The sequence below is a fragment of the Sapajus apella genome, unplaced genomic scaffold, assembly GCF_009761245.1.
Source record: "Sapajus apella isolate SASKATOON/1434 unplaced genomic scaffold, GSC_monkey_1.0 scaffold5, whole genome shotgun sequence".
Taxonomy (NCBI): Eukaryota; Metazoa; Chordata; class Mammalia; order Primates; family Cebidae; genus Sapajus; species Sapajus apella.
Genome location: NW_022436945.1, coordinates 35,346,503 through 35,371,417, shown reverse-complemented (window position 1 = coordinate 35,371,417; position 24,915 = coordinate 35,346,503). Strand labels below are relative to the sequence as shown.

Below are 24,915 nucleotides of genomic sequence, written 5' to 3'. Positions count from 1 at the left end.
ACAAATTATTTTTACAATGTCTCAATACATTACAGTTTTACTGTAAATAAATCTGTTTCTTGCACTGGTTTAAAAGATCTGAGTGGGTAATATTTTGCCTTATTTGTCACTGTATATGCTGTTACTTAGCACAGCATTTAGTACATAGCTTATTGAGTTGATAAAAAATATATTTACTTTAATTCCTTGAGATGGTTTTCAATTCTAAATCTGAGTCACTGAGTCCAAACTTGCTAAGAAAGTATAGTCAGTGAGTCCAAACTGGCTAGATAATAAATTACTCAAAACATAGACGTAGCAACAAAATATCCCAACTATAATGGAATGTGCCATTATTTTGTGAGTCATTTTATTTAATTCATGGAAAACATCACATTTTCAAGTGTATTTATTTAATTATTTGCATTTATAATATCCTGACTTGTTCCAAAAGTATTTCAGGCAGTTTATCAAAAGAATTCATGCACTTAAATTATAATTAAATAAAATAGATATAAAATTAGAAAATCAAGATGAAAGAAAATAGACTCAAATACATTCATCTTTGGGCCAGCACATTAGCTGCACTCCATAGCAATAGTAGTGGAGCTTCAAATTCTTGCCTTCTTGGTGACCAAAGTAACCCCTTAGGGGAGGGAAGAGTTATTTTTCTTTGGATATATACCTTTTCTCAGAAAAAAACTTTTCCTTACACTGAAATTGCCTTTTGAAAAAACAAAATGTCATGTTGGCTTTTTTATTTTTTTTAATTAGGGGAAGCTGGGTACTGTAGCAAGTGATGTCAAATTTTTCCCAATAAACGCAATAATGGATTTCATATTGATGTTTCTTGTAGTCCCCTTCAATAAAAGCTGAAGGCATTACATTAACATACAACTCAGTGAAAGCAATTCTTCAAGGAGCTAAGCTAATATGGTCCAAGTATATAGCTTTCTCATGGCCCAATTTATTCCAAGAAAAGACTTTAGAGTACTTAGAGAAGTGGATGGACTGTTTAACCTTCAAACAATCTTCTGTAAGTATCACTTTTCTCAGTCAGGATGATTAGTAGACAGTTAACAATAGCATTATCTGACCAATGAGCATGTTGTTATTTTACAAGTAATGGGCTTTCTAGTAGCCACAATAACTGTAAAAAGGCAACATGGTGTGATAGAAAAAGTATAGATTTGCACTTTGGAGACCTGTTTTGTTTTGTTTTTTTCCTCCAAAACCTGTTATATTCAATATTTGAATGAAAGTCCCATTTCTTTATTGTAAGGAACAGTCACTAAGATTCTTTCTGATTACAAACCATGTAATTATTATTTTCACTCAAATACGAGGTCACTTTACTCATAGGTATATTAGCTAGAACATCAGCTGAAGTTATTAGCAAATTATTTTCTCTACCACTCATAGGAAGTCAACATTGTTCTGACACCATGGTGTAAGACATTTTAATTTCTGTTACCTGGGTTTTTCTAGACTCGATATTTTAAATATATATCCAAAAGACCTCAGTAAAGTAATACCCTCAAAATATGTTGTCTATTAAACATCATTTAAAAATGGAAAATCAATTTGTGTGGATTATATTTCCTTTTTATTGCACTTCATTGACAGCTGAACAGTCAACAAACTATATAACAGCATAGTTTATTCTTCCCCCACCCAGACAGTATATAAAAATACATATTTTTTACTTTGTTTAGAAATTAAACCTTTACATTCTAATGAGATCTAAATCACAAAACGGCTTCTACAAGCATTGCTTTTTTTAAAATTGAGCCTGTTTTATTATTTACCAGTGTACACATCTGTAGATGGTAAAATTGAAGACATCCAGGAAGCTTACATAACAGAATTGTAGAATAAGCTATTAAATTATGTATCTACTGATTGATAAAGTATTTATTACAGTTTATGAAACATATTACCTTAAGTTATGCTTTATATGTTGTATATACATTTTTATCATAGTAAGCATTTTGGTTACATGCCACTCATTTATCATTAAGCAAATGTTTTCGAGCCTGCTCTAAGCCAGGAAGCATGTTAGGGCTCTGTAGTACGCAGTCTGTGTCTTCATAGAGCTAACAATGAAGTGAAAGGAAAACAAAAGAAGAGTGAAAGAGATACATACATGTTTCATTTTAGTCATAAGCACCGCGATCCTGCTGAAAGGCATGAAATGGCAACTAAGTGCAGGCAGTAGAAAGTGTTGTCTCAGTGGTGTGACTCAAAGCTAAGTCAGTGTTAGCCTGGTAATGGTAAGGAGGAAACCAAGGGACAATATGGAGTTAACTACCACCTTTGGCTGAATTGTGTTACCAGTTGCAGGTTAGGAAGTACGAGTGAGTGTACAGATTTCTGCAGGAAGTGAGAGTTCATGGAAGCTGAGTGCATTTCCAGACATTTGTGTTTTAATTACCTGTGGGATATGCAGGTAGAGAAGTCTAGTGAAACTTATTGATTAAGAATTCTGGAGAAATACTGTATCAGTCATTCATGCATAGGTATCTAAAGCCGTGAGAATTACTGACAATTAATAGAAAATAGTGTTAATTTGCCCTCCTCTCCCCCAGTCTCCTTTCAACTGATCTCATTCTCAACTTTTAACATTACCTTTTTTAAAGAAATGACTTCAGAAACACAGTGTTTCTATGTGTATATTTTTGGCTATACCTGGCCTTATTCTGAAAATGATAGGAAGTGGCTTATCTAGGTGCCTTAAAGTAAAAATACAGCATTAGATTAGGCAATAGGAAATTAGGCTGTACGAACTATCAGAATTTTTCTAGTTATCAAAAGAAACAAAAAAATTTGTATAGGAACACGAACATTAAAAAATTCACTCATGGATTTGATGGCTGCATAATATTCCATAGCGTATATTATGCAGCCATCAAATCCATGAGTGAATTTTTTAATGTTCATGTTCAGATGTAGGTGATGCAGAGGAAGGCAGCAAATCACACTGCCACGTGTGTAACTATACAACAATTTTGCATGTTCTTCACATGTACCCCAAAACCTAAAATGCAATAAAATAAATAAATGGGAAAAAAAATTCACTCATGGAAATGAGTATTGTTTTTAATCATTAACACAAAAGGTTTCATTGGGTTATTTCTCTTTAGGTTCTGAGTGTAAGCTAAAAGTTACACTAAATAAAGTAAAATCAGTAAAGTGGCCCAAGGATTCAGCCTGCTGGTGGTCTGGCTTGATCCAAAGCTGCATGATATTCAAAGAGGGCTCTATAGTGAAATTTTCTCCCAACATAGTTATTTTTAATAGAAGTTGATAGTGAATAAGGCAATGTAATATCTCCTGGTTATAATTTAGGTAAGCTATGCTTATTCTTTGGTACTATCACTATCAAATCTGTATCTCAAAAAGAATATTAATGATATGTAGTGTATAGGCTTAATCTTTAGGCTCTTCTTTAGAAGATCTTAGAATTGTAAGTCAGCTACGAATTCAACAGTATTTTTTCTCCATAAACACGGTTTTAATTTTAAACAAAGCGAAACAATTTGCTTTACTATAGATTTGTAGTTATTACTTTCAAATAGACTGAGGAAGTTATTTTCCCCTTTAAAATGAGACTTTGTAAAATTCTGAGCCAGAAAAGCTTTGCTGAGTTGTGGCTAGGAATTGAGAAGATTTAGCACCATAGGAATGCCCTGCCCTTCATTCAGTGAATTGGTAAGAAATTACAGGTGCCAACAACTAGGTTATTAACTGAAAATAGCACTTATAGCTGTTATATTTTGCTTACTTGGTCCTGAAAATGGTAGTTTCCAAGTCACAAGAGAGCATTTTTGAAGCCAAAACCACTACCTTGTTAAGTTCTGAGCCCTATTCTGACGTTTACACTGATTCAGAGATTGAAGCCATACTTTAAACAATGAAGAAAATAAGACAAATTTTGTTATTTATGCTGTCAATAAATATTACAAGCATAACTTGGAAAGAGTTTTAACCCTGTTTATTAAAGAATCCTTAGTGTTAGCATGGAACAAAAAATGCCAACATACAAATATGCAGGGTGGATATTTGGCTGGTATGTGCTGCTTCTGGTTATTTACAGCCAACGTCAGTTCTGATTGGTTAGAGTATCTGTTCAGATTAGTTATTCCCTCTGCTCTAGAGTTTTTCAAAGATTTTGTACCTGTATTTACTGGACATATATGTGTAATTGGAGGATATTCAAGTAGGGGCAGGAATATGTTGTTTAAAATTAATACAGCGCTTCTAGCTGTAGACTCCTGTTACAACAAAAGACATTTACATTTTGTGTTTCTTTGTCTACATGTCTAAATTCTACACCATAGTTCCTCATCCAACATAAATGTCCTACTTTCACAAAACTCTCCTTGAGATCTTCAACAAAATATTTGTCTTCTTCTACCTATCACGTAATAAATTATATTGCCTTTACATCTTGTACACCAGTAATCACTGTCTGGTTTGTAATAGTTATGATTTGCACTCCACTAGGAAAATACATGTTTCTCAATGTGGTTAGAATAATACATTTGTCCATTTGTTCATCAGGACAGTTTGATACAACTTTAGTATCCTTATCTTCCTTTGTCAAGTTAGCAGCTGAAGAAAAACATTAAGAAACTTTCTCAAGGCCCAGATTCTTTATATGTGCAATTTGATACCATTTTAAATGATGTTACAATTTGGTTCAAATAATAACATAAACACATGCATTAGAAAAAAAAAAACATTATGTTATTATTTGAACCACATGGGACCAGTTGTAACATTATATAAATTACAAATTGTAACTTATATGCATTATAAGTTAAAAAGTCATTTTTGAAGATTGATCTAGTAGTATAAAACTCAACAACCATATTTTAGGAAAAAGCATATTCCCAAGTCTCAAACAGCTTCCTCAGACAGAAAGTCACATGACATGATGTTTAAAAGAAGAGGTTTAGAAGTCAGATACATCTAAGTTTGAGTCCTTTTTCAGCCCTGTAATAGGTAGGAGACCGATCAAGTCACAAAACTTTTTTAGCATTCATTTTTGAACTTATATCATGGGATTAATAAGGGAATTTAATTCCTATCTCACAGTGAGATTTCACCTCGGCTAACAATTAACCTGACACATTCTAGTGCTCAAAAGTGTTAGCTGTAATTTCCTTATCAGTCTTTGACTTGGGGATTATCCTCCATTTGTAACATGGGAACTATATGCATCATTACTGAAGAAGAGATGTTCTGTAGCGTTTATAAATTTACAAATGGTGATCCCACCTCCCTCCTTTTTTCATAATTAAGCTAGATCTGGAAGAATGTCAGCAGGGTAAAGAGGAGAGGGAGAAACCCAACACAGTGAAAGATGAGTAATCCATGACTGTTTTTAGATTCTCTTGGGCTTTCAGAGTTCCTTTCTTAACTTATTTGAACATGTTAAGAAATATTAATTAAAATAACTAAGAGTTAAAATTTTATTGTAGAACAATTTTTCTTCTATCTCAGTTTCTTTACACACTACTCATTATGTTGGATAATTCACTGCTGTCTGAATTTACATTGCATTTAGATAACTAACAATATATTTGTATTAGTAAAGAAACACAAATACTGTTTATATTTTCATTTTATTAAATGAATTATATATTAATTCACTGATGTGGCTACCTTGTAGAAGGCTTCATGCTAAGTGCTAAGATTACAAAGATAAACAAGACAGAAGCAGCACGAGACTTCGTTGAAAGAGAAAGCAAGATGTCAATCAAATAATCACATGACTAAGAAATAACACATTTTGAAAAGTGTCAAAATGGAAACAGGCTGTTATGAATGAGAATATATGGGGACCAAATATATGTTTAGTTAGAGCGTCCTCAAGAAAGTCCGTTTTTAGGAAATGGCATTTGAACCAAGACCAAAATGAGAGAAGGAATTGGTGGTCATGTGAAAAGTGGAATGGGGAGAAGGTATTCCAGGTTTTCAAAATTGAGGTGTTTTGGGCTGGGGAACTATCATGGCGAAAAACATGGCATGAAAGCAAGAAAATATTTTGAAAACTAAGGTTATTTCAGGGGAACCAGTGTGTAATGAGCAAAAGAAAGAAGCCGCGATTTTAAAAAAATGTTGTTTCAATTCTAAATTCCATAAAATAGTATTTAAGGGATGTAAGCATAGAAGCTAAATGATCCAATTTTTGTCTTAAAAAAGATCCCTGTGACCATAATGTGTCTAATGATTGAACAAACTCAAGCCAAACTAGAAGAACACAAAGTCCAGGCAGGAGATAACAGTGACATAAACAAGAGTTTGTGATAACTGAACAAGAGTTTGTGATAACTGAACTGGAGATTATAAAGAGAAACGGATGAGCTAAGCAAAAATCCAAGAGTTTGTATTTTATTCTCCTTCTGTGTTTCTAGTATTTGTTGCACTGCCATCTTTATAAGGTTACAGTTTCCCATCATCTGAGTAAAGCATTGCTGTATGATTTTGACATGAGGTGGGAGGGAACCCTGTTTCGAAGCTACGAATGTGGGATCATTCATTGTAGATTATCATTCCTCTTGTTAAAATATTTCTACATTTCACTTATTCATTCAATCATTCATTTGACAAATATTTGAGTGACTCATGAGTAAAAAAAAAGTTACATTGTTTTATTATTTGATTTATTATTTGATTTATTTACTATTTTTTGAGACAGAGTTTTGCTCTTGTTGCCCAGGCTGGAGTGTAATGTTGTGATATTGGCTTACTGCAATTTCCGCCTCCCAGGTTAAAGCAATTCTCCTGCCTCAGCCACCTGAAGAGCTGAGATTAGGGGCATGTGCCAACACAACTTGCTCATTTTGTATTTTAGTAGAAATGGGGTTTCTGTATGTTGGTCAGGCTGGTCTCAAACACCCGACCTCAGGTGATCTGTCCACCTTGGCCTCACAAAGTGTTAGGATTACAGGCGTGAACTACCACGCCCTGTCTTTATATTGTTTTTTAAGGTTGTATTTTTCTATTGTTTATTTTCCATGTCAACCACAACAAGATTTTCCAGGAAAGTGGTACCATTAATTTTACTCTGGGGGTTTTCTCACCGTAATGGATTTGGGATTTAATAAGCACATTTATTTATTTTCCCAATTTCTGTTTTTTTTTTTTTTTTTGAAAGCATCATGATTTGTATTAGGATACTTTCCTTCAGAATTTGAAGTGGACTTTTGAAAATGTTATGTAGCAGACTCAACCCACACTCTCTTAATTTTTTGTATTTTTCAATAGAAAAAAGAAAAGGCCTCTGTTATGATACAGAACAATGCTTATGCAGTGGCTGTTGCCAATTATGCCCCGAATCTTTCAAAAGATCCAGTTCTCTCCACCATCTCCAAGAGCGCAACCACGCCAGAACCCAACAAGAAGCCGGAAAACAAGCCAGCTGAAGCCAAGAAAACTTTTAACAGTGTTAGCAAAATTGACAGAATGTCCAGAATAGTTTTTCCAGTTTTGTTTGGTACATTTAATTTAGTTTATTGGGCTACATATTTAAACAGAGAACCTGTATTAGGGGTCAGTCCTTGAATCGAGACCCATATTATCTTTGGGATGTATAGCAACATTAAATTTTGTTTGTTTTGCTATGTACAGTCTGACTAATAACTGCTAATTTGTGAGCCAACATGTACAGTATGTATATAGTGATACAGCTTACCAGTAGACCTTTAATGGAGACATGCATTTGCTATCTCATGGAACTGCAGACAGAAAGCACTCCATGCCAAAAGAGTCATTGCCTTTTTCCAAGATTTACCCTTGGACCTAATTTTAAGTGAATTTCAGATGACCTGATTTATTTCCTATCCTTCTAATAGAGATGAAAATGGGAATCCTGTACAACCCTTTATGGACCCTTATGGATTAGCTCTTAAGTAGGGGTATTTTCTACTGTTGCTTAGTTATGATGGAAGACAACATTGTCATTCATAGATGAATTCTTCTACGTAACGGAACATTGTATCTGCAACATCATCTCCCTTCATGAGTGCTCAGAACGCCTGCTAATGTAATTGGAAGCTTGGCACATATAAGAAAAACTAGAGATTTGAAATCAGCTTTTAATTACTCTGTATAGAATCTATAGCCATGTACATATTTCAGCATGACAAATTCAAATAATTATGAGTCCGCCCGACAGGTTGTTAATTATGCCTATGATTTAATAACTATTGGAATGTCATGGTCATTACATTTTTAGCTTCAGAGTTTATTTGAAACTAATAATTGAAATCCTATAATTTATTTCAGTCATTGGAAGCTACCTTAATTAAAAAAAAAAAAGAAAATAAATGTGTCTTACTCTTTCCAGGTATGTGTTGTATTGAAATTGATCAGCTAAATTTTATTGGTGCTGGACACTGAAAAAAGCATCCAGTTTGGTTGCTGTGGAGCAACATGCATATTGGATTAGAAAATTGTGCCAAAAACTCCCGCAGATGAGAATTCATAGGTGTCCCACACTACGATGAGCACTTATATGATTCTCCTCTTTCCTGTTTACTGCAAATTCTGCCTTAAAGCTTCTTTTCAAGACTCAGAAGCCACTAATTATAAAGGAAAGGGCAGTTAATTGGCACATTTTTCTGTTGTGAAAGCAGTTCTTTCAGTTAAGAATTAATGTAAATCTGCTTTTGTAAATTGCAACTTTAAATTTCGCTGACTCAAGTTTACAACAGCTTTGTATACCAGAAGAGATTTTGGTAAGTGTTGAACATTTTTACACTGCAACTTTAAAACATCACCAATAGATTGTGGATTATTTCACATACACAAACATAAACACACACACACACGCACACACACACACACACACACACAAACACAGCTAAATTAAAAACCACAATTTTTAATTTTATATAATTACTATTAATGGGTAAAATTCATTTTTCTTTTAATATTTTAAAATATTATTTACACCCCTGAAATATGCTAATAAAATTTAAAAATTGTGTATATTCCTAGATTCAAAGTTTTTGGCAAACCTCAAGTACTTTTGATTGACATGTACATTAGCAGTTATTAGTTGACTTTTACTATTAGATGCACCTTTACAATGGTGTTTTTGTAGAAACATAAGTAGTCAAATAGTGACATTTCTTGCAGTTTTGTACAGTATTTGAGTGTAGTGCATAAATAGGTATGTTCATAAAATCAATAAAAGGAATATCTGTGGAAATAAGCAAAATCTCAACAAAATTGCTATTCCTTTGCCTCATTTAATTTTTTTAAATTTTATTTGTTTCAGTGTGATTCTATTATATGTTTTGCATGATTGTATAATACCAAGGTCACAAATGCATCTTATTAACGGAATTTGCCAAGAAGACAGTCTTGGCATTAAAAATTCCCTCTCAAAAGGTAACCCATAATCCTTAATAAAATAAAATTGTTATATGAGCCAATAAATGTATTTCTTTAATTCCCTTCCAGTAACACCTTCTTTGTCACCTAGTTTTAAAATGTGCACTTTATTTATACATTGAAACAGAAGATATCCTGTTATACATTTAAATATAGCATAGCTCTTCTGTGTAGTTTAGGGACGTTTGAAATTGTATGAGAAAGTACACAATGCTTGAAAGTAAGCAATGAAATTGCTTTATGTGATATGCATTATTAGACACGTTAAAAATATTTTTCTTGTAAAGTCCACATTGCCCCTTTAATGTCTGACTATGAATTATAAATTTATAAATATGTGAATATGTAAAAATCATTGTAAATAACAGTTTCTGTATGACCACAGAAAAGATTCATCTATACTTTAGGCAAAGAGCTGCTATTATGTTGATGGCACTAGTTTTGTTAGCATTTAAGATTGACCAGGAAACTTATTATTGTTATTCTTCTTTTTAATTTCAGTTGTTAAAATTTTATTTGAGTGCAATGGCATTCTGACAGTTTAGATTTTTCGGTAATGTGGATCAGGATTCTCTGTAATTTCACTAGAGATGCTTCATGGAAATTGCTTTTGAATTATAGAACAAGATTTTCAACAATTATTCTCCTTTCCATGAACCAATTTAAAAACAAATTAAAAGAATGTTAATTTATCACAATAAGACCAATTTTTCAGGAAATACATTTTACATATACTAACACTGATCTCTTTGGCCCATAATATTATGCCTATTTTATGCAGTTATATAATCACATAAAGTGTTATGGTATGTACAAAATGTAGATAAATACATGTACATATATAGAAATATAATCCATTATTTTATAGCCACTACTCTGATTCAGCTAATATTTATTCAAAAATATTTTTACCTCCTCTGCCATGCCCTGAAATTTGTGTTAATATCACTCATGTAACATCCACTGCATTTAGTTGAAACTTTAAGTACATCTCAATCTTTTAATGACTTGAAATTAAAGACTATATAAAACATTTAAATTAACTAAGTACTGGGAGTTCTTTAATGAGCTATGATACCACTAGTGTGCTAACGTGGTAGCTGTTTTTCTCTTCTCTCCTGTTCATATTCCTATATGTTTTATTATGAAATGGAACAAATAGAAATATTTAACAATTTTTTAAAAACTTTAGTGATTTTATTAAGTGCCAATCTTAAGGTTTAGAAATCTATTCAGGGATTTCTTTGTTTTGAATTGATCTCAGGTTTGGATAAGTGGTCTCCTTGAGCTGTGTTTCTAAATTTTTTTCTTAAATAGTTCATAGTTTATTTTTAAAAACAACACAGAAGCTATGATTTCACTCTCATTTTTTTTGGTAAGTATATTTTGGCAAATATATCTCGGGGGAGATAGATATACAATTGCATTTATGTGGCTCTTTTGGAATTCCTGGTTGAGGGACAGGAATCTTGCCATGATATGATCATGGATTCTAGAAGAGCACCAAAGTTTTAGAAGTACTTTACTTTGTCATGGCCTGTCATCATTCCAATGAAAGAATAAAGGAAATTGCTCAAGTCGCCTTCTGCATTGTCATGGTTCTTCAGCATGACAAAAAAAAATTGTTTAATATATTCTATGCCTAATATCCTCAGATACATGTCTGTGAAACATAGACATATATATTTACTTACTTGGAAATACAAAGTCATGTTAATGGATTACGAAACAGATTATTTGTGTTATTAGTCTCCTGACTCACCTACATTCATCTGGATATTTTTGAAGCAATGGCCAAAATTTTAATCATATGAAAAGATACAGAATTTTAAGTGAATTAGTACCTGGTCCATTGCTACCCTGTAGTGCCATTTATTTTCCATTTAACTGAGGTCCCATAGGCACCTTGTGCTTCCCCTTTATTAGTTCAAAGTGTGCAGAAGTGTAAAATTTTAACTGGGGAGGGATGCAGTTATTTTTGACATCTGAATGGTTAAGAAACATGGATACTATATTAAAACCACTTATAATAGAGTGGACCAGACAGTTATAGTTTTATCTACTGAATTCATGCTTTAAAAATGAAAGTAAATATTTAATATAATTATTTAATATTCATATTTTGCTATTAAAATTTATATTATATATATTAATATTTTTCAGCAGTATTTAAAAGTTCAGAGTATTGGAGAGAAGAACCCACAGGAAATGTGAGGCTGTTGCTTATTAAACCAAGTGAAGCATATTTTCCTTTTTAAAATTCTGAGAAAGTAGATAAATTATACATATGTAGACACACAAATATTTTAAGAGTCTTTATTCTATTTTAGATAAATTATACATATGTAGACACACAAATATTTTAAGAGTCATTATTCTATTGTAGTAAGCATCATAATTAAAATACTGAAGTAGAGAAAGTTCATGTGAAAGACATTTGGGAAGGCAATAACTTATTCAAAATCTACTTGTAAATATTATATATCGTAACTTTGTTTTTTGCTAAAATTCTTAATTATGAACATATATAGACCACTGTGTCCTCCATCTTGTTTAGTTGAAATATTCTATTTTTGTTTGTTTATATATGAAGAACAATGTGTACCAGTAATTATACATCCCACCTCAAACTACTTGATGATGTATTTAATACATAACATTACCTAATATTGCCAATAGGAAAGAACAATTAACAGATTTATGTTTCAGCTTACAGTAATGTTCCCAAAGACCTTCTAATAAGGTCTTAGCTGTATGTGTCAGTGATGTATGTATGTTTGTGAGTGTGTATGTGTGTCATTCCTAGGTATGTATGGAAGAATATTTTAAGAAACTTGAATAAATGTATGAAATCTAAAAAATTTGTTTTATTAATGGATCCAATCATAAATTCAGTTATTAAACTAAAAATTAACTTGACCAATAGAATACCTTTTTCAGTAAATCCATAACAAGCTTATTAATTAGAATTAGGTTTGAAGTATGCATATGATTAAAAATATCTTTTCTATGTTTCTGTAAACATTTTTCCAATGTATTTCTAGTTTTTTTTAAAGATAAAATTCAAAATGATCTTGCAATTCTGCTTTGTGAAATAAAACAGAAACATCTTTGAATGCTAATTTTCTCAATGGAGGCTTATATAAGCTGTTTTAAAAGTTAAACATCTGGTTATATACAAATACAAAGTCATCTATATTCAATACTGGTTTGTTTTATACCTTACTTTTTGAATTGCAATGATTCTGAGTATAATTATTAGGAAGCCCATCACATACTAGTCAATGTTCTAAGCTTTTTATACATATTAGTTCATTCAGTCCTCACAACAGCCATAATCACTGTGTGATTCTTGAAGTTCTGGAAATCTAGAATTTCTATATAGTACATCAACATACCAGTTTACATATATTATAAGAAAAGTAAAAAAAAAAAAAAAAAGAAAAAAGAAAAAATCTGTGTTTTTCTTTAATTCATATTTATATTTATGCCTTTTGGGGAATATCCATACAGTAAGGAAGCCAATAGATGCTTTTCTATGCAACAAAACAAACAAGCAAACAACAAGTAAAAACAAACAGTAGACAAGAAAACTGTACTATACAGAAAGCAAGTACCCATTTTAGTGATGCTAGCTATTTGCTAACTTTGTTACAATTTAGTTTCTGAGAATATATTGCAGTTTTCTTTTTTAGTTCACAAGTAATGATCATGTATTAAAAATGGTTAATATTGATTAAGCAAAAGTAAGCACTGCCTTCATTTTTTTTTCTTGTTTTGTCGGTTTTATTTGTTGTTAGAGAAATTTGTTTTTATTTGCCGTATTGTTGGACTTCAAGGATTGGACTACAAGGATTATCTATTGATTTCATCAAACATTTTGTTGTAAATTACTATTAAAAGAATGAGGCCTGAATTGATCCCAATAGATGCAATTGGTGGGACTGTTAAGTGTGGAATTAACTTACTAGGTTTGAAAATGTCAGTTTTCCATGCTTCTTTTTAGAAGAATTCACCATAACATGATGCCAAAATACAAATCTATATTATTGGCTATATATGAATATTTCCAACAAAGTTTATTTTTAAAAACACTGATGCTAAGAAAGCAAGTAGGAAATTGCAGAATTACTTTAGAAATATTAGTTATAGATTGTTCACAATTTATTTTTAACGACTATGTTGAAACAATTGGCTGTGCTTTGCATTTAGCATAATATGTAAAAACGTGTAGTGTACAATTAGAAAGACATAAAACTCAATTATTGAGCGAAAATTTTCATGATTTAAACTTTGCCATCCACAGATAAGTCCTGATTGCTTGTTAACCTTGGGTGCTTGCACTACACTTGATTTTAAGATTGTTGGTGTCCTAATCATTTTCAAGATTTTCCTGAGCAGATACAAATTCAGGTTTTGGTGTCCTTCAAATTGAGAAACATCACCTTTCATGAAATGTTTCCAGTAGACATGATGTGGGTGAAAACTTTTAAAAATGTCGTATTTATTGCTAAATTTGAACAGAAAATAAAAGGAATGAAAAAATTTCCCCTTGCTGCAAATTAATAATGCAGTCACATGCGTAGAGAATGTGAGGAAGCTCCAACACTAAACTTTGATATTCACATTATATGAAATTTGAAATTTTCTGGGTGACAGTATACTTATATGGTAGTTTTCCTGGTTCAAGAAAATAACTCAAGGACTAACAACATTTGTAACTATGACCTTGTTGTAATTGGGAAGAGCCACTAGTTTCTCATATGACCTTCATTGAATATGTCATGCTTGCTGTTTAAAAAATTCCTAACTAATCACATGCAAATTAATGCTAAACATATTTTTTGTACTTATTAAAATAATTTAAATATATTTGATCTGAAAATTGTGTTTTTTTATACTCTATTACAACTTTGCTTACAAGAATTGAATTTATTGTGAATGTGGCTTTTATACATTGGGATATAAAATGCTATTTTGTAATAGCAGTTTTAAAAGTTGTTAGTTTCCTAAACTTCTCTTTAAAATATAAAGCTGTAGGGTAACAGGAAAAGCACAAAAATACCCTAAAATATGGGGGGAGTATTGTATTGCTAATGTAGATCTCTTCAATATTTTAACAAAGTGGTCCTATGGAAAATATAAGCTCACCCAGAAAATTGGCTACCTGCTATTACAAAAGTGTCACATTTACATGGAACTATTAAATTAATAATATTTTATTTTATATAAGGTAGATTGAAGTTCACCATTCTCTCTGTAAGACCCCATATCATGTAGTTTTCTTGTTTGCCCTATTTTCTAAATTCAATGCAATATTATTTAAAATAGTTTCTATTTTGATTATTGTTATTTTGTTAATAGTACTAAAATATTTTAAATGTCAAAGGTATAGAAACAAGACAATTTTTATCAATCTTTTTTCATATAATAGTGGTCAACCCTAGCCAAATTTTTAAATTAACTTAGAAGTTTTTAAAAAATGAGTAAATCAGAATCTTGAGTGAGAAGGTTCTATGAAAAAAAATTAAAAGCTCTCCAAGTAATTTTACTGTACAGCTATGTTTATCTGCTTTCATAGTCTCTTCCTAGTCTCTTTCTTTTTTAAAGACTTCTGCTTGCTAGCCTATAGGCACAAAATTAAACGAATATTCCATCAGTTTTTACATAATATAGTGAGTATAACTGACAATATTAAATCTTATGTAACAAAGTACTCATTATTTTATTAATTTTTATTAATTTATTAATCTAATTAATTTAAGTTGCTGCCTTACTATTTGTACCCTACAGGCTGTAATTAGTTATGAACTGTGAATGTGTATATAGCTGTAGATAATAGATATAGATATAATTGTCATCTTCAGCCTATGCTTTTAATCAAATATTTTAAAATTACTTATGGTAATATGTTTGTGCTATTTTCCTGCGTAAAATATGATCAATTTAAATAATAAGATAAGTATTAAGAGCTTGAAATTTTCATCTCAGTAAAATTGTAGCCAGCAAAATGCTAAACACATCAACAGCATTCAACTAGTTTCCCTGATATTAGTCAATTTGTAGTCCAGGCTTTCTCAAAATCATTTAAATGAAAGCATGCTTTAAATGGAAGCATTCATTTCACCTTTTCTCTGTAAGATTCAAAAGAGAGAAACTGAGTTTTCAGAGGGTTTTCTATGGTGTTTTGACTGATCTTTAAAATGGAAAGCCAAGGAAACTACTGATAAAACAATAAGGCTCAGATCTTAACACTATACTGTAAAGACGGTTGCATTGCCAAATTGAGAAGTTTTTATATTCTCAAGTCTATCATCAGTATTATCTCTGGGAAGTTTTCAGATGCAGATAGGAAAATAGAGAAATTGAAAAACAGATAGAAGTGGTTAGAAGATTAATAAATACCTCAGATATCCCTTGAGAAACTGTGGAATTATATCCAATTTTCTTGGTTTAGAAAATCAGGGATATGAGTATGTTTAATGTTTTTTTATTTCCTCCATCAGTGAACAGTTAATATATTAGAAATTAATTGAGTATCCTTTACCTGGAAAATTTACTCCTGTGGAATACCTTATTCTCTTAATAACTTGAAATTTGGTGAAATTTCTTTTATTAATCAGCAACAATTTCTAAATCACTTCTTAAGATGTAGAATAATAAGATATAAACTAATAATTGAAGTATATCAGTTTTAAATTGTCAGTGCACTTGCTGCTTGAAACTAGTTTTATTTCCAAAGTAAACTATACATGAAATTCCAGATAAATGGAAAAATGAAACGGTTTTAAAAGCTATCATGCCTACTACTTAAGTCAGCCTGTCTACAACCAGTTTATAGAACGTTTTCATAAAAACTATATACAGAGATCATCCTAAGGTGTATCTGAAAATCCAATCCATTCCAGACAACTGAATCTGTACCTCAGGAGAAAAATGTCTATAATTCTATAATGTTTGTTTTGTTAAGTTTTCTTCATACCGATCATTGCATTTCTCCTTCAAGATTCTGGTATACTGTGTAGTAATTGTATTGAACTTCGTGAGTATCTTACTGAAAATCATGTTTTGCTTTCTGAAAGTCAATATATTAGCCATGAATCCTTTGAATAAGAGCAGGAACACCTTGAAAGTAGTTGAAACACAGAAAAAAATTAGGGAAAGGATTGAAGATGTCTCATTCAATTGCGATGAAGCATTAAAACTCCTGACCTCGGGCTGGGTGCAGGGCTCAGGCCTATAATCTTAACGTTTTGGGAGGCCAGGAAGGATTGCTGGAAGCCAGAAGTTTGAGACAAGCCTGAGCAACTTACTGAGACCCCATCACTAAAAAAAAATTTTTTTTATTTAGTTGGACTTGGTTGCAGGCACTTGCAGTCCAGCTACTTGAGAAGCTGAAGCAGGATACCTCGAGCCCAGGAGTTTGAGGCTGCAGTGAGCTGTGATCCTGCCACTGTTACTCACAAGTGGGGACAGAGGTAGGACCCTGCCCCTAAGAAACAAAAACAAAACAAAACTGAAAACTACATGAACTCAGAAATGTTAGGAATTAAGCTATGGAATTTATTTATGTGATGAAATAACAAGACTCAGTGCCTGTGTAGCTCAGTTCAAATTCTGGAGTAAAATAATCTGATAGGGACAATTTGGTCTAATCAGCTGTATTATCTTGAGTAAAAAATACAAGCACAACTGCTGGGTCACCCCGTCATCAGTGGAGAGAGCCAGTGTCCGTTGAAGAGGAGCAAAGGTTCTGTTTACACTTCAAAACATTGGCCATACATTCAAATAATGTTTTTATATTTTGAAAAATAACAAAAATAAAAATGAAATTTAAAAATACATTAAAAATTAGGAAAACAAAAAATAGACACTCTCAATACTAATATAAATATATTTTCTAATGACACAAATCAACTATGTAAAGAGGTTATAATTTATGATTGAATTGTCAGTGTTTATGTATCTGCATAATGTTTTTTTTTTTATTTTTATTTATTTATTTATTCTGAGGCAGAATCTCACTCTGTTTCCCAGGCTGGAGTGTAGTGGTGTGATCTCATCTCACTGCAGCCTTCACCTCCCAGGTTCAAGCAATTTTCCTGCCTCAGCTTTCCGAGTAACTGGGACTACAGGTGCATGCCACCACGCCTAGCTATTTTTTTTTTCTTTTTTTGTATTTTTAGTAGAGATAGGTATTCATCATGTTGGTCAGGCTGGTCTCGAACTCCTGACCTCAAGTGATCCACCTGCCTTGGCCTCCCAAAGTGCTGGGATTACAGGTGTATACCACCATGTCTGGCCTGCTTAATGTTTTTAACATAAAAATAAATACCAACTACTGGATCAAAGAACACATGTACATTAAAGATTTTGTTATATACATTTCTATTATCAAAATTAGTTGCCCTTCGCTTACACTGGGATAACAGATCATTTACATTCACAATTGCTTCTATTAGCACAGTCTCTCAAAAGATATGGAGGAGACAGGTGGCCCAGGCAAGTGGAGTCATGATTTGGATGTGGGGTCCTACAGGGCAAAATTAGAACTGTGTTGCCTGTCCGAAACAATTCAGGAATGGAAAGAGACTAAAACTTAATGCCAGACAGAAATTATCTGGCAAATAATATTCTAGGAAAATTGCTATCAACATGTCCAAATGACAGGAACATGGCCAAAACAAGAGGGTTAGAACTGAACTGGAATGGAATTGAAACATGTTATACTCAAATTCTGGAGTAAAATAATCTGATAGGGACAATTTGGTCTAATCAGCTGTATTATCATGATTAGAAAATACAAGCACAACTGCTGGGTTACCCCCTCAACAGTGGTGAGAGCCAGTGTCCATTGAAGAGGAGCAAAGGACATTATTTTGTTATAAATAATGAAAATAGAGTATTTATTCAGGACTAAGAATAAAACTAGAATATCTACCTGTCCTTATTACCTACTATCCCCGTAATACATCCTGGGCACACTAACATCAAGTAAAGTAAGTAAGATGAAACAAAAGTTATGAGAAGCGAATGCAATTTTATTTGAGTCATAAGGAATCAGAATACATTGACTAAATAATTAGCCAAAATTTGAGTAAGGAAAAGTAGCAATCAAGGTTTGATGATTTAGTCTCATATGTTTTCAAGAAAAAAGCGTTTTCCATTTACCCTCACTAATAATTTATGCCAGTAATGTTCATTCTGCATATTACTATTTATTCAGAGGTTAAAATTAGGAAGCATTTTATGCCATATGAAAGATTTTGACACAGTAATTGTGATCACATGTAATATAACATAAACTTAACTGATTAGCATATTTCATGATAGTACAGTACTACTTAGTGAAAGCTTGATTTTATAAATTCAATTTCTGCTTAAATAATAATTTTTATTCATTAATGTCTTGTTATTAAGTATGCAATATTACAATTTCTATAATATCAAACCTCATCTCTTAGTAGTTTAAAATTGATGAAGCTGCAACTAATATTTTAATAGCAGTATAACTAAAAATTGGATAATAATTTGTTTTGAGCACACCAAAGACAAACTATTATAAAACCTTAACAACTTGTGCTTGATTGAATGTTCACTGATCTCCTGTGTCTCTCACTCTTACTTAATGATTGCTTTCTCCATTACTCTATAATATTCGTAATGGCAGGGATTATACCATTCTTTTTCAAATATTTTGATTGAAGTTTACCAGGATTCTTTGAATCTGGGCATTGGTTTATCAGTTTTGGAATATTCTTAGTTATTACCTCTTTAAATAACATTACTTCTCTCTACTCTCTCTCCCCTATCTCTCTGTAATACCAATTACATATATTTAGAACTTCTTACTCAGCCCTCCGTGTCTTTTAACCTCTCTTTCATGTCTTTGGCCTGTATTCTGGTTAATTTCTTTTAAGCACTTGCTAAATAACTGGCCTAAAATCCTATTTTTATTTTGAATTTTGAATCCAGAGTCTGACCATTAAATTACACACTGGTTCTGTAATTCGCTTGCTTTGAAAAAATTGATTTCAATATAAAATATTTATATAATTAATAAGACTTTGAAAATTATTCTTTAGTCTATGGGGAACCTCTAGGCTAATATTCAGTGATCTGAAATTCTTACAATTGACTTCAGCCAACTTATAAAAGATTAATACCCTTCATATTCCCATATATGTTCTTCTAAAATTTTGAGGGATAATTCCAACTACTTAAAAACTAAAATGCAAATTAATTTATGTAAATTTCAAATAAGCATCTTATCCAGGCATTGAATTTTAAAATTATTTCATAAGGCTACTATCAAACTACCATCAATAGATCTGTACAAACATTGTGCCCATTTATGAAATGGCATATTTATGAAATGGGTACAATGTTTATAGAGATCCTACTGATAATAGTCTTAATTAAATGTTGTATAAGACAAATTGATCAGATTTAATTTCAACCACTGTCTGTCAGATCAGGAAGACCACTAAAGTGTCACGTATTCATAGAAAAACTCAAGAGAAGCCAAGATGATATAGAAACTGTGGATACATCTTTTGGAAAGCACTTCTACATGAGTATCACATTTTTGCACATCTTGTCAGCAAAAGCACTGGCTGCGTTTGTTCCAGACTGACTTTTCTTTTTCTTTATATATATATATGTATATATGTATTTTATTGTACTTTAGTTTCTGGGTTACATGTGCAGATCATGCAGGATTGTTGCATAGGTACATATACACGGCAATGTGATTTGTTGCCTCCATCCCCCCATCACCTGTATCTGGCATTTCTCCCCAGGTTATCCCCTACCCAACCTTCCCACCCCCCTGTCGCTGTCCCTCCCCTGCCCCTGCCAACAGACCCCAGTGTGTGATGCTCCCCTTCCTGTGTCCATGTGTTCTCATTGTTCAACACCCGCCTACAAATGAGAACGTGTGGTGTTTGATTTTCCATTCATGTGCACACGAATGTTCATTGCAGCACTGTTTACAATAGCAAAGACCTGGATTCAACCCAAATGCCCATCGATGATAGACTGGATAGGGAAAATGTGGCACATATACACCATGGAATATTATGCAGCCATCAAAAATGATGAGTTTGTGTCCTTTGTAGGGACATGGATGAACCTGGAAACCATCATTCTCAGCAAACTGACAGAAGAGCAGAAGATCAAACACCGCATGTTCTCACTCATAGGCGGGTGTTGAACAATGAGAACACATGGACACAGGGAGGGGAGCACTACACACTGGGGTCAGTTGGGGGGAAATAGGGGAGGGACGGTGAGGGGTGGGGAGCTGGAGAGAGATAGCAAGGGGAGAAATGCCAGATGTAGGTGATGGGGAGGAAGGCAGCAAATCACACTGCCACGTGTGTACCTATGCAACAATTTTGCATGTTCTTCACATGTACCCCAAAACCTAAAATGCAATAAAATAAATAAATGGGGGAAAAAATCTGAAGACAATAGATGCTGGAGAGGATGTGGAGAATGCAACACTTTTACACTGTTGGTGGGAGTGTAATTAGTTCAACCATTGTGGAAGACAGTGTTCTGCTTTCTCAAGGACCTAGAAATAGAAATTCCATTTGACCCAGCAATCCCATTACTGGTTATATACCCAAACGATTGTAAATCGTTATATTATAAAGACACATGCACAGGTAGGTTCATTGTGGCACTATTTACAATAGCAGAGACTTGGAACCAGCCCAAATGCCCATTGGTGATACACTGAACAAGGAAAATGTGGCACATATACACCATGGAATACTATGCAGCCATAAAAAATGATGAGTTTGTGTCCTTTGTAGGGACATGGATGAACCTGAAAACCATCATTCTCAGACTAACTTTTCAAATAGGTTTGTAGAGCAAGCAGCCTTGAGAGAAAATTATAGCGGCAAATTTTGGTTATTTATAGGCTAGCGAGATAAAGGTATTGTGTCTCTTTGTGGCAAAGACCAGGCAAGTTTATTATCTTTCACAAAAGCTTCAGGTTCCCTAATCATGATACTCTCCCATAATGTAATTCATTGGGTATGTAGGTATCTGCTGAATATACTTTTATTGCCCTACAGGAAGTAGGAATTAGACTATGGGTGCAAACATGATTATATACTGGCTATTGATATTATCACAAGTAATAAACTCTTTTATCTCTGACACAGGAGTTTCATGTCTTCTGCCAGCATCCAGAACACTTTGTCTGGTTAACATTTCAGCTTGCATGTGTTGGAAAATCTTGAACTTCATAGTTCTTGACAAATGACCACCACCACAACCATAACAGCAAGAATAGTAATGACAATATATACAAATAATGAAGAAAGCACACCATGCCTGTTGTCTTTCAAGACATGTTAAGTATATTAATTAATTTTTACAATAAAGCTATTAAGTTAATACTATTACACAGATGAGGAAAATGAGGCAGTTATATTCATTACTTTGCCAAAGATCAAACAGCTAATATATGGTAGAAGTTAGATTCAAACATACACCACAAGTCTCTAATCTATGACTTCAACCAATTTTGTATAATTGCTTATTCAAGTAACCCTTTTACTATTGCATATCATGAATTACTATTCATGGTCCATTTTATAATACTAGTAAAAACATTGCCACCTTAAAACTGAACCAGGTCACGTAACTCCAAACTCCCATTTTCTTAAGAAATGATTACTTTCAAACATTCTTGTTACTAATTACTTTTTCAGTCAGTATTCATATGCACATCAACCAAAATCCACTATATTTTAAGCAAAGGTAGACTTCTTATAGAATTGAATTATATACAGATTTATTGAACATTTATGAAAAAAGGCCTATATTTAAGAAAAATCTCTCAAAGATGTGCTGCAAAATGACTACCAAGGGTAATACCTCTTCTGTAGTCAGGAGGCCACAGGTGTCAGACTAACATCACTGCCACTATAAATCATCATAACTAAGTAAGTAACTCTATGGTATGTTACATGAAGATGGACAAGCATATCTTGTTAGCCGTAATCCAAATGAACAGAATGTATGTCCGTGCCCTACCTTTCAAGTACTATGGAGCTAGAAGAGTGAGACCTCTGTTAATACTACTGCAGAAAAACCTCAATATCATAAACTAACTTTAACTAAAATAAATAGCAGAAGCAGGAGATTTTCTTCCTTCTCCTGGTTTCTACTTTTCAAATATTGTGTTATCTGTTTGGCTGAACTGAAATCAAATCCAGAACTCTAGTTACATGGAAATCTGAAAAATAATATTAAGCTTCTGGCTTCCACAGAAAAGAAACCTGGGGACATAAGAGCTGAGAACCATTCTAGCAAATTCTTCCTCGTGCATTAATTTTTAACATAGTAGAACCTGTTCCAAATAAACTACACAATTCAAAAAATCTCAATGATAGGCAACAGGTCTTTTTGAAAATTAAGTAGCTATTAAACAGCAATAAAAAGTATTTCATTGATATCTCTACTCATTTCATGATGCCATCTTGCTACTCCTAATTTGGGTAGGTAGGCTTGGAGCTACCTTTTGAGGTCATGAATGTAAATTGGAACGAATAAGACAGTCATTAGACATTCTGTGTGCCAGCTCCCTGAGACAGGGACAAGAAATTTTACCTACCATGTTGTGGAAAGACTAGGAAAGAAAGGATGATCATAGAAAATGGAAATCTGGTGAGAAAAAATAATGTATGATAACAATTGGTAGTATTTTAAATTTTTTTCATTTCATAGATCTAGAATGAAGACTAGATTTAAAAGCCTGGGCTAGAGGTTTTAAAAATGTGAATTGTCTGTCTACTGACTACAACTAAATCTCGTAACACTCTTGAAATTGTAGAACTCTCTTGGGAACTAAATAGTGAAATGCTTTAAAAATGGATACTTGGCAAATGTGGCTGAAAAATATCCCCAAATTATAGCATTCCTCAAGCGAAAAGACATCAACAATAAAATACTCTACTAGATAAATTTCTGGCATTGTTACATGGTGATTTTGTGGGTAGCGAAGAGAGAAATTAAGGGCATGGTGCAATCTGTTCCTCAGAAGATGCATTGTGTAGTGCTCTCATGAGAATGACAAGGAAATAATTGAATGCATTTTGTGAGCCAAAATATTGATGAATAAAGAAAAGACAACTCTTGGGCAAGAAACAGAGCCACGAAAGACAGGTAATTTTCAAACTTTAAGTTCAGTTTCTCATTGAGATATATGAGAGAGTGAATGTGAGGCAACTATGAAATCATAATTAGAGGGAAATCTATAACAATTACTTTTGCAAACACTTCTAAAAGTGACAGTGGGAAAGATTTTTAAACAAATAATTTTCAGTCCTATTGAAAAGATAATGGAGTGTGTAGTTCTCTCTTGGCACAGACAATAGCTCACTTTGTCCAGAAAATTATAGGGCAAGCAATACAGAACACTTGGGCTTCACTAAGAAAAACACAGCACACTGCTGACTGGGAAGCAAGTCGCACAGGAACAGAAAGCCTGGAAAAGCACGCACATCTTGCCTATTTGCCATTTCATTCAAATATCATTGTAAACATTTAAAATTATTCTTTCATTTCATTCTCTGTAGGAAAAGAAAAAAAAGGTTCTGTTTTTGTAATGAGTCCAGCTGTTCATGCAAGTTAAGAATAATGGGATAAGTGGGTATGCATATTTAAGGCTAACACACAAAGAAGTTATTTATGGTATAACAATTGCAGAATGAAAGTCAAGAAAAATGGAATTTGTCTTGCTGAGCTTCTAGCCAGGCAGATCATGGCTGCATGTGTGTCTACTATTATTTTCTTATTGTACTTTAGATTCTGGGGTACATGTGAAGATCATGCAAGATTGTTGCATAGGTACATTCATGGCAAGGCGGTTTTCTACCACCATACCCCCCATCACCTATACCTGACATTTCTCCCCACATTATCCCTCCTTCACCCTCCCTCCCACTATCCCTCCTATAGCCCCTCACAATGGACTCCAGTATGTGATGCTCCCCTCTTTGTGTCCAAGTGTTCTCATTTTTCAACATTCACCTATGAATGAAAACATGCTTTTTATGTGATTCTGATTAGTATTCTTAGACTCTCCTAAGAATTACATTGTAAATTCACATATGGCACTCTGAACTTCTCAGTTGAAAGGCATTTGACTAAGCAAATTATGGACTTAATATTATATTCTAGATCTTGTATTTTTTACGTATATTAAAAATTTAGGAATTCAATTAAATATGAACCTCAACCTCTCAAAATACTAGAAATCAAAGACATAAAATTACACACTGGGAGTTAAATTCTTAAGTCAAAAAAGGAAGTTTTAAAGTTGTATATATATAAGATAAAATATTTTCCAGGTCTGATGAACTAGAATATAAATTGATTACAAATTTTAACATTTTAAAACAGAAAATTTAAATTGCAAGTGTTTTTGGTCAGCCACAGAAACATAAAGTATTTAGTTCCTTAGAAACAAATGGCTGTACTACACATCCAAGCTCTGCTAAGAAA

General features: G+C 32.8%; 1 protein-coding gene across 7 annotated transcripts in view; it reads left to right on the top strand.

Annotated features, from left to right (window-relative positions):
• GABRA2 (gamma-aminobutyric acid type A receptor subunit alpha2) overlaps window positions 1-14,272 on the top strand; it is a 153,560-nt gene extending 139,288 nt beyond the window's left edge. For 6 of the 7 annotated variants that reach the window (XM_032274081.1, XM_032274086.1, XM_032274082.1 and 3 more), the window contains 2 exons: window positions 836-1,015; window positions 7,255-14,272. In XM_032274081.1, the coding sequence (XP_032129972.1) occupies window positions 836-1,015; window positions 7,255-7,551 (477 nt within the window). In that variant the 3' untranslated portion in view covers window positions 7,552-14,272. The remainder of the gene's footprint in view (window positions 1-835; window positions 1,016-7,254) is intronic. The other variant, XM_032274085.1, reaches the window with a different exon arrangement.
• Window positions 14,273-24,915: the final 10,643 nt, after the last annotated feature.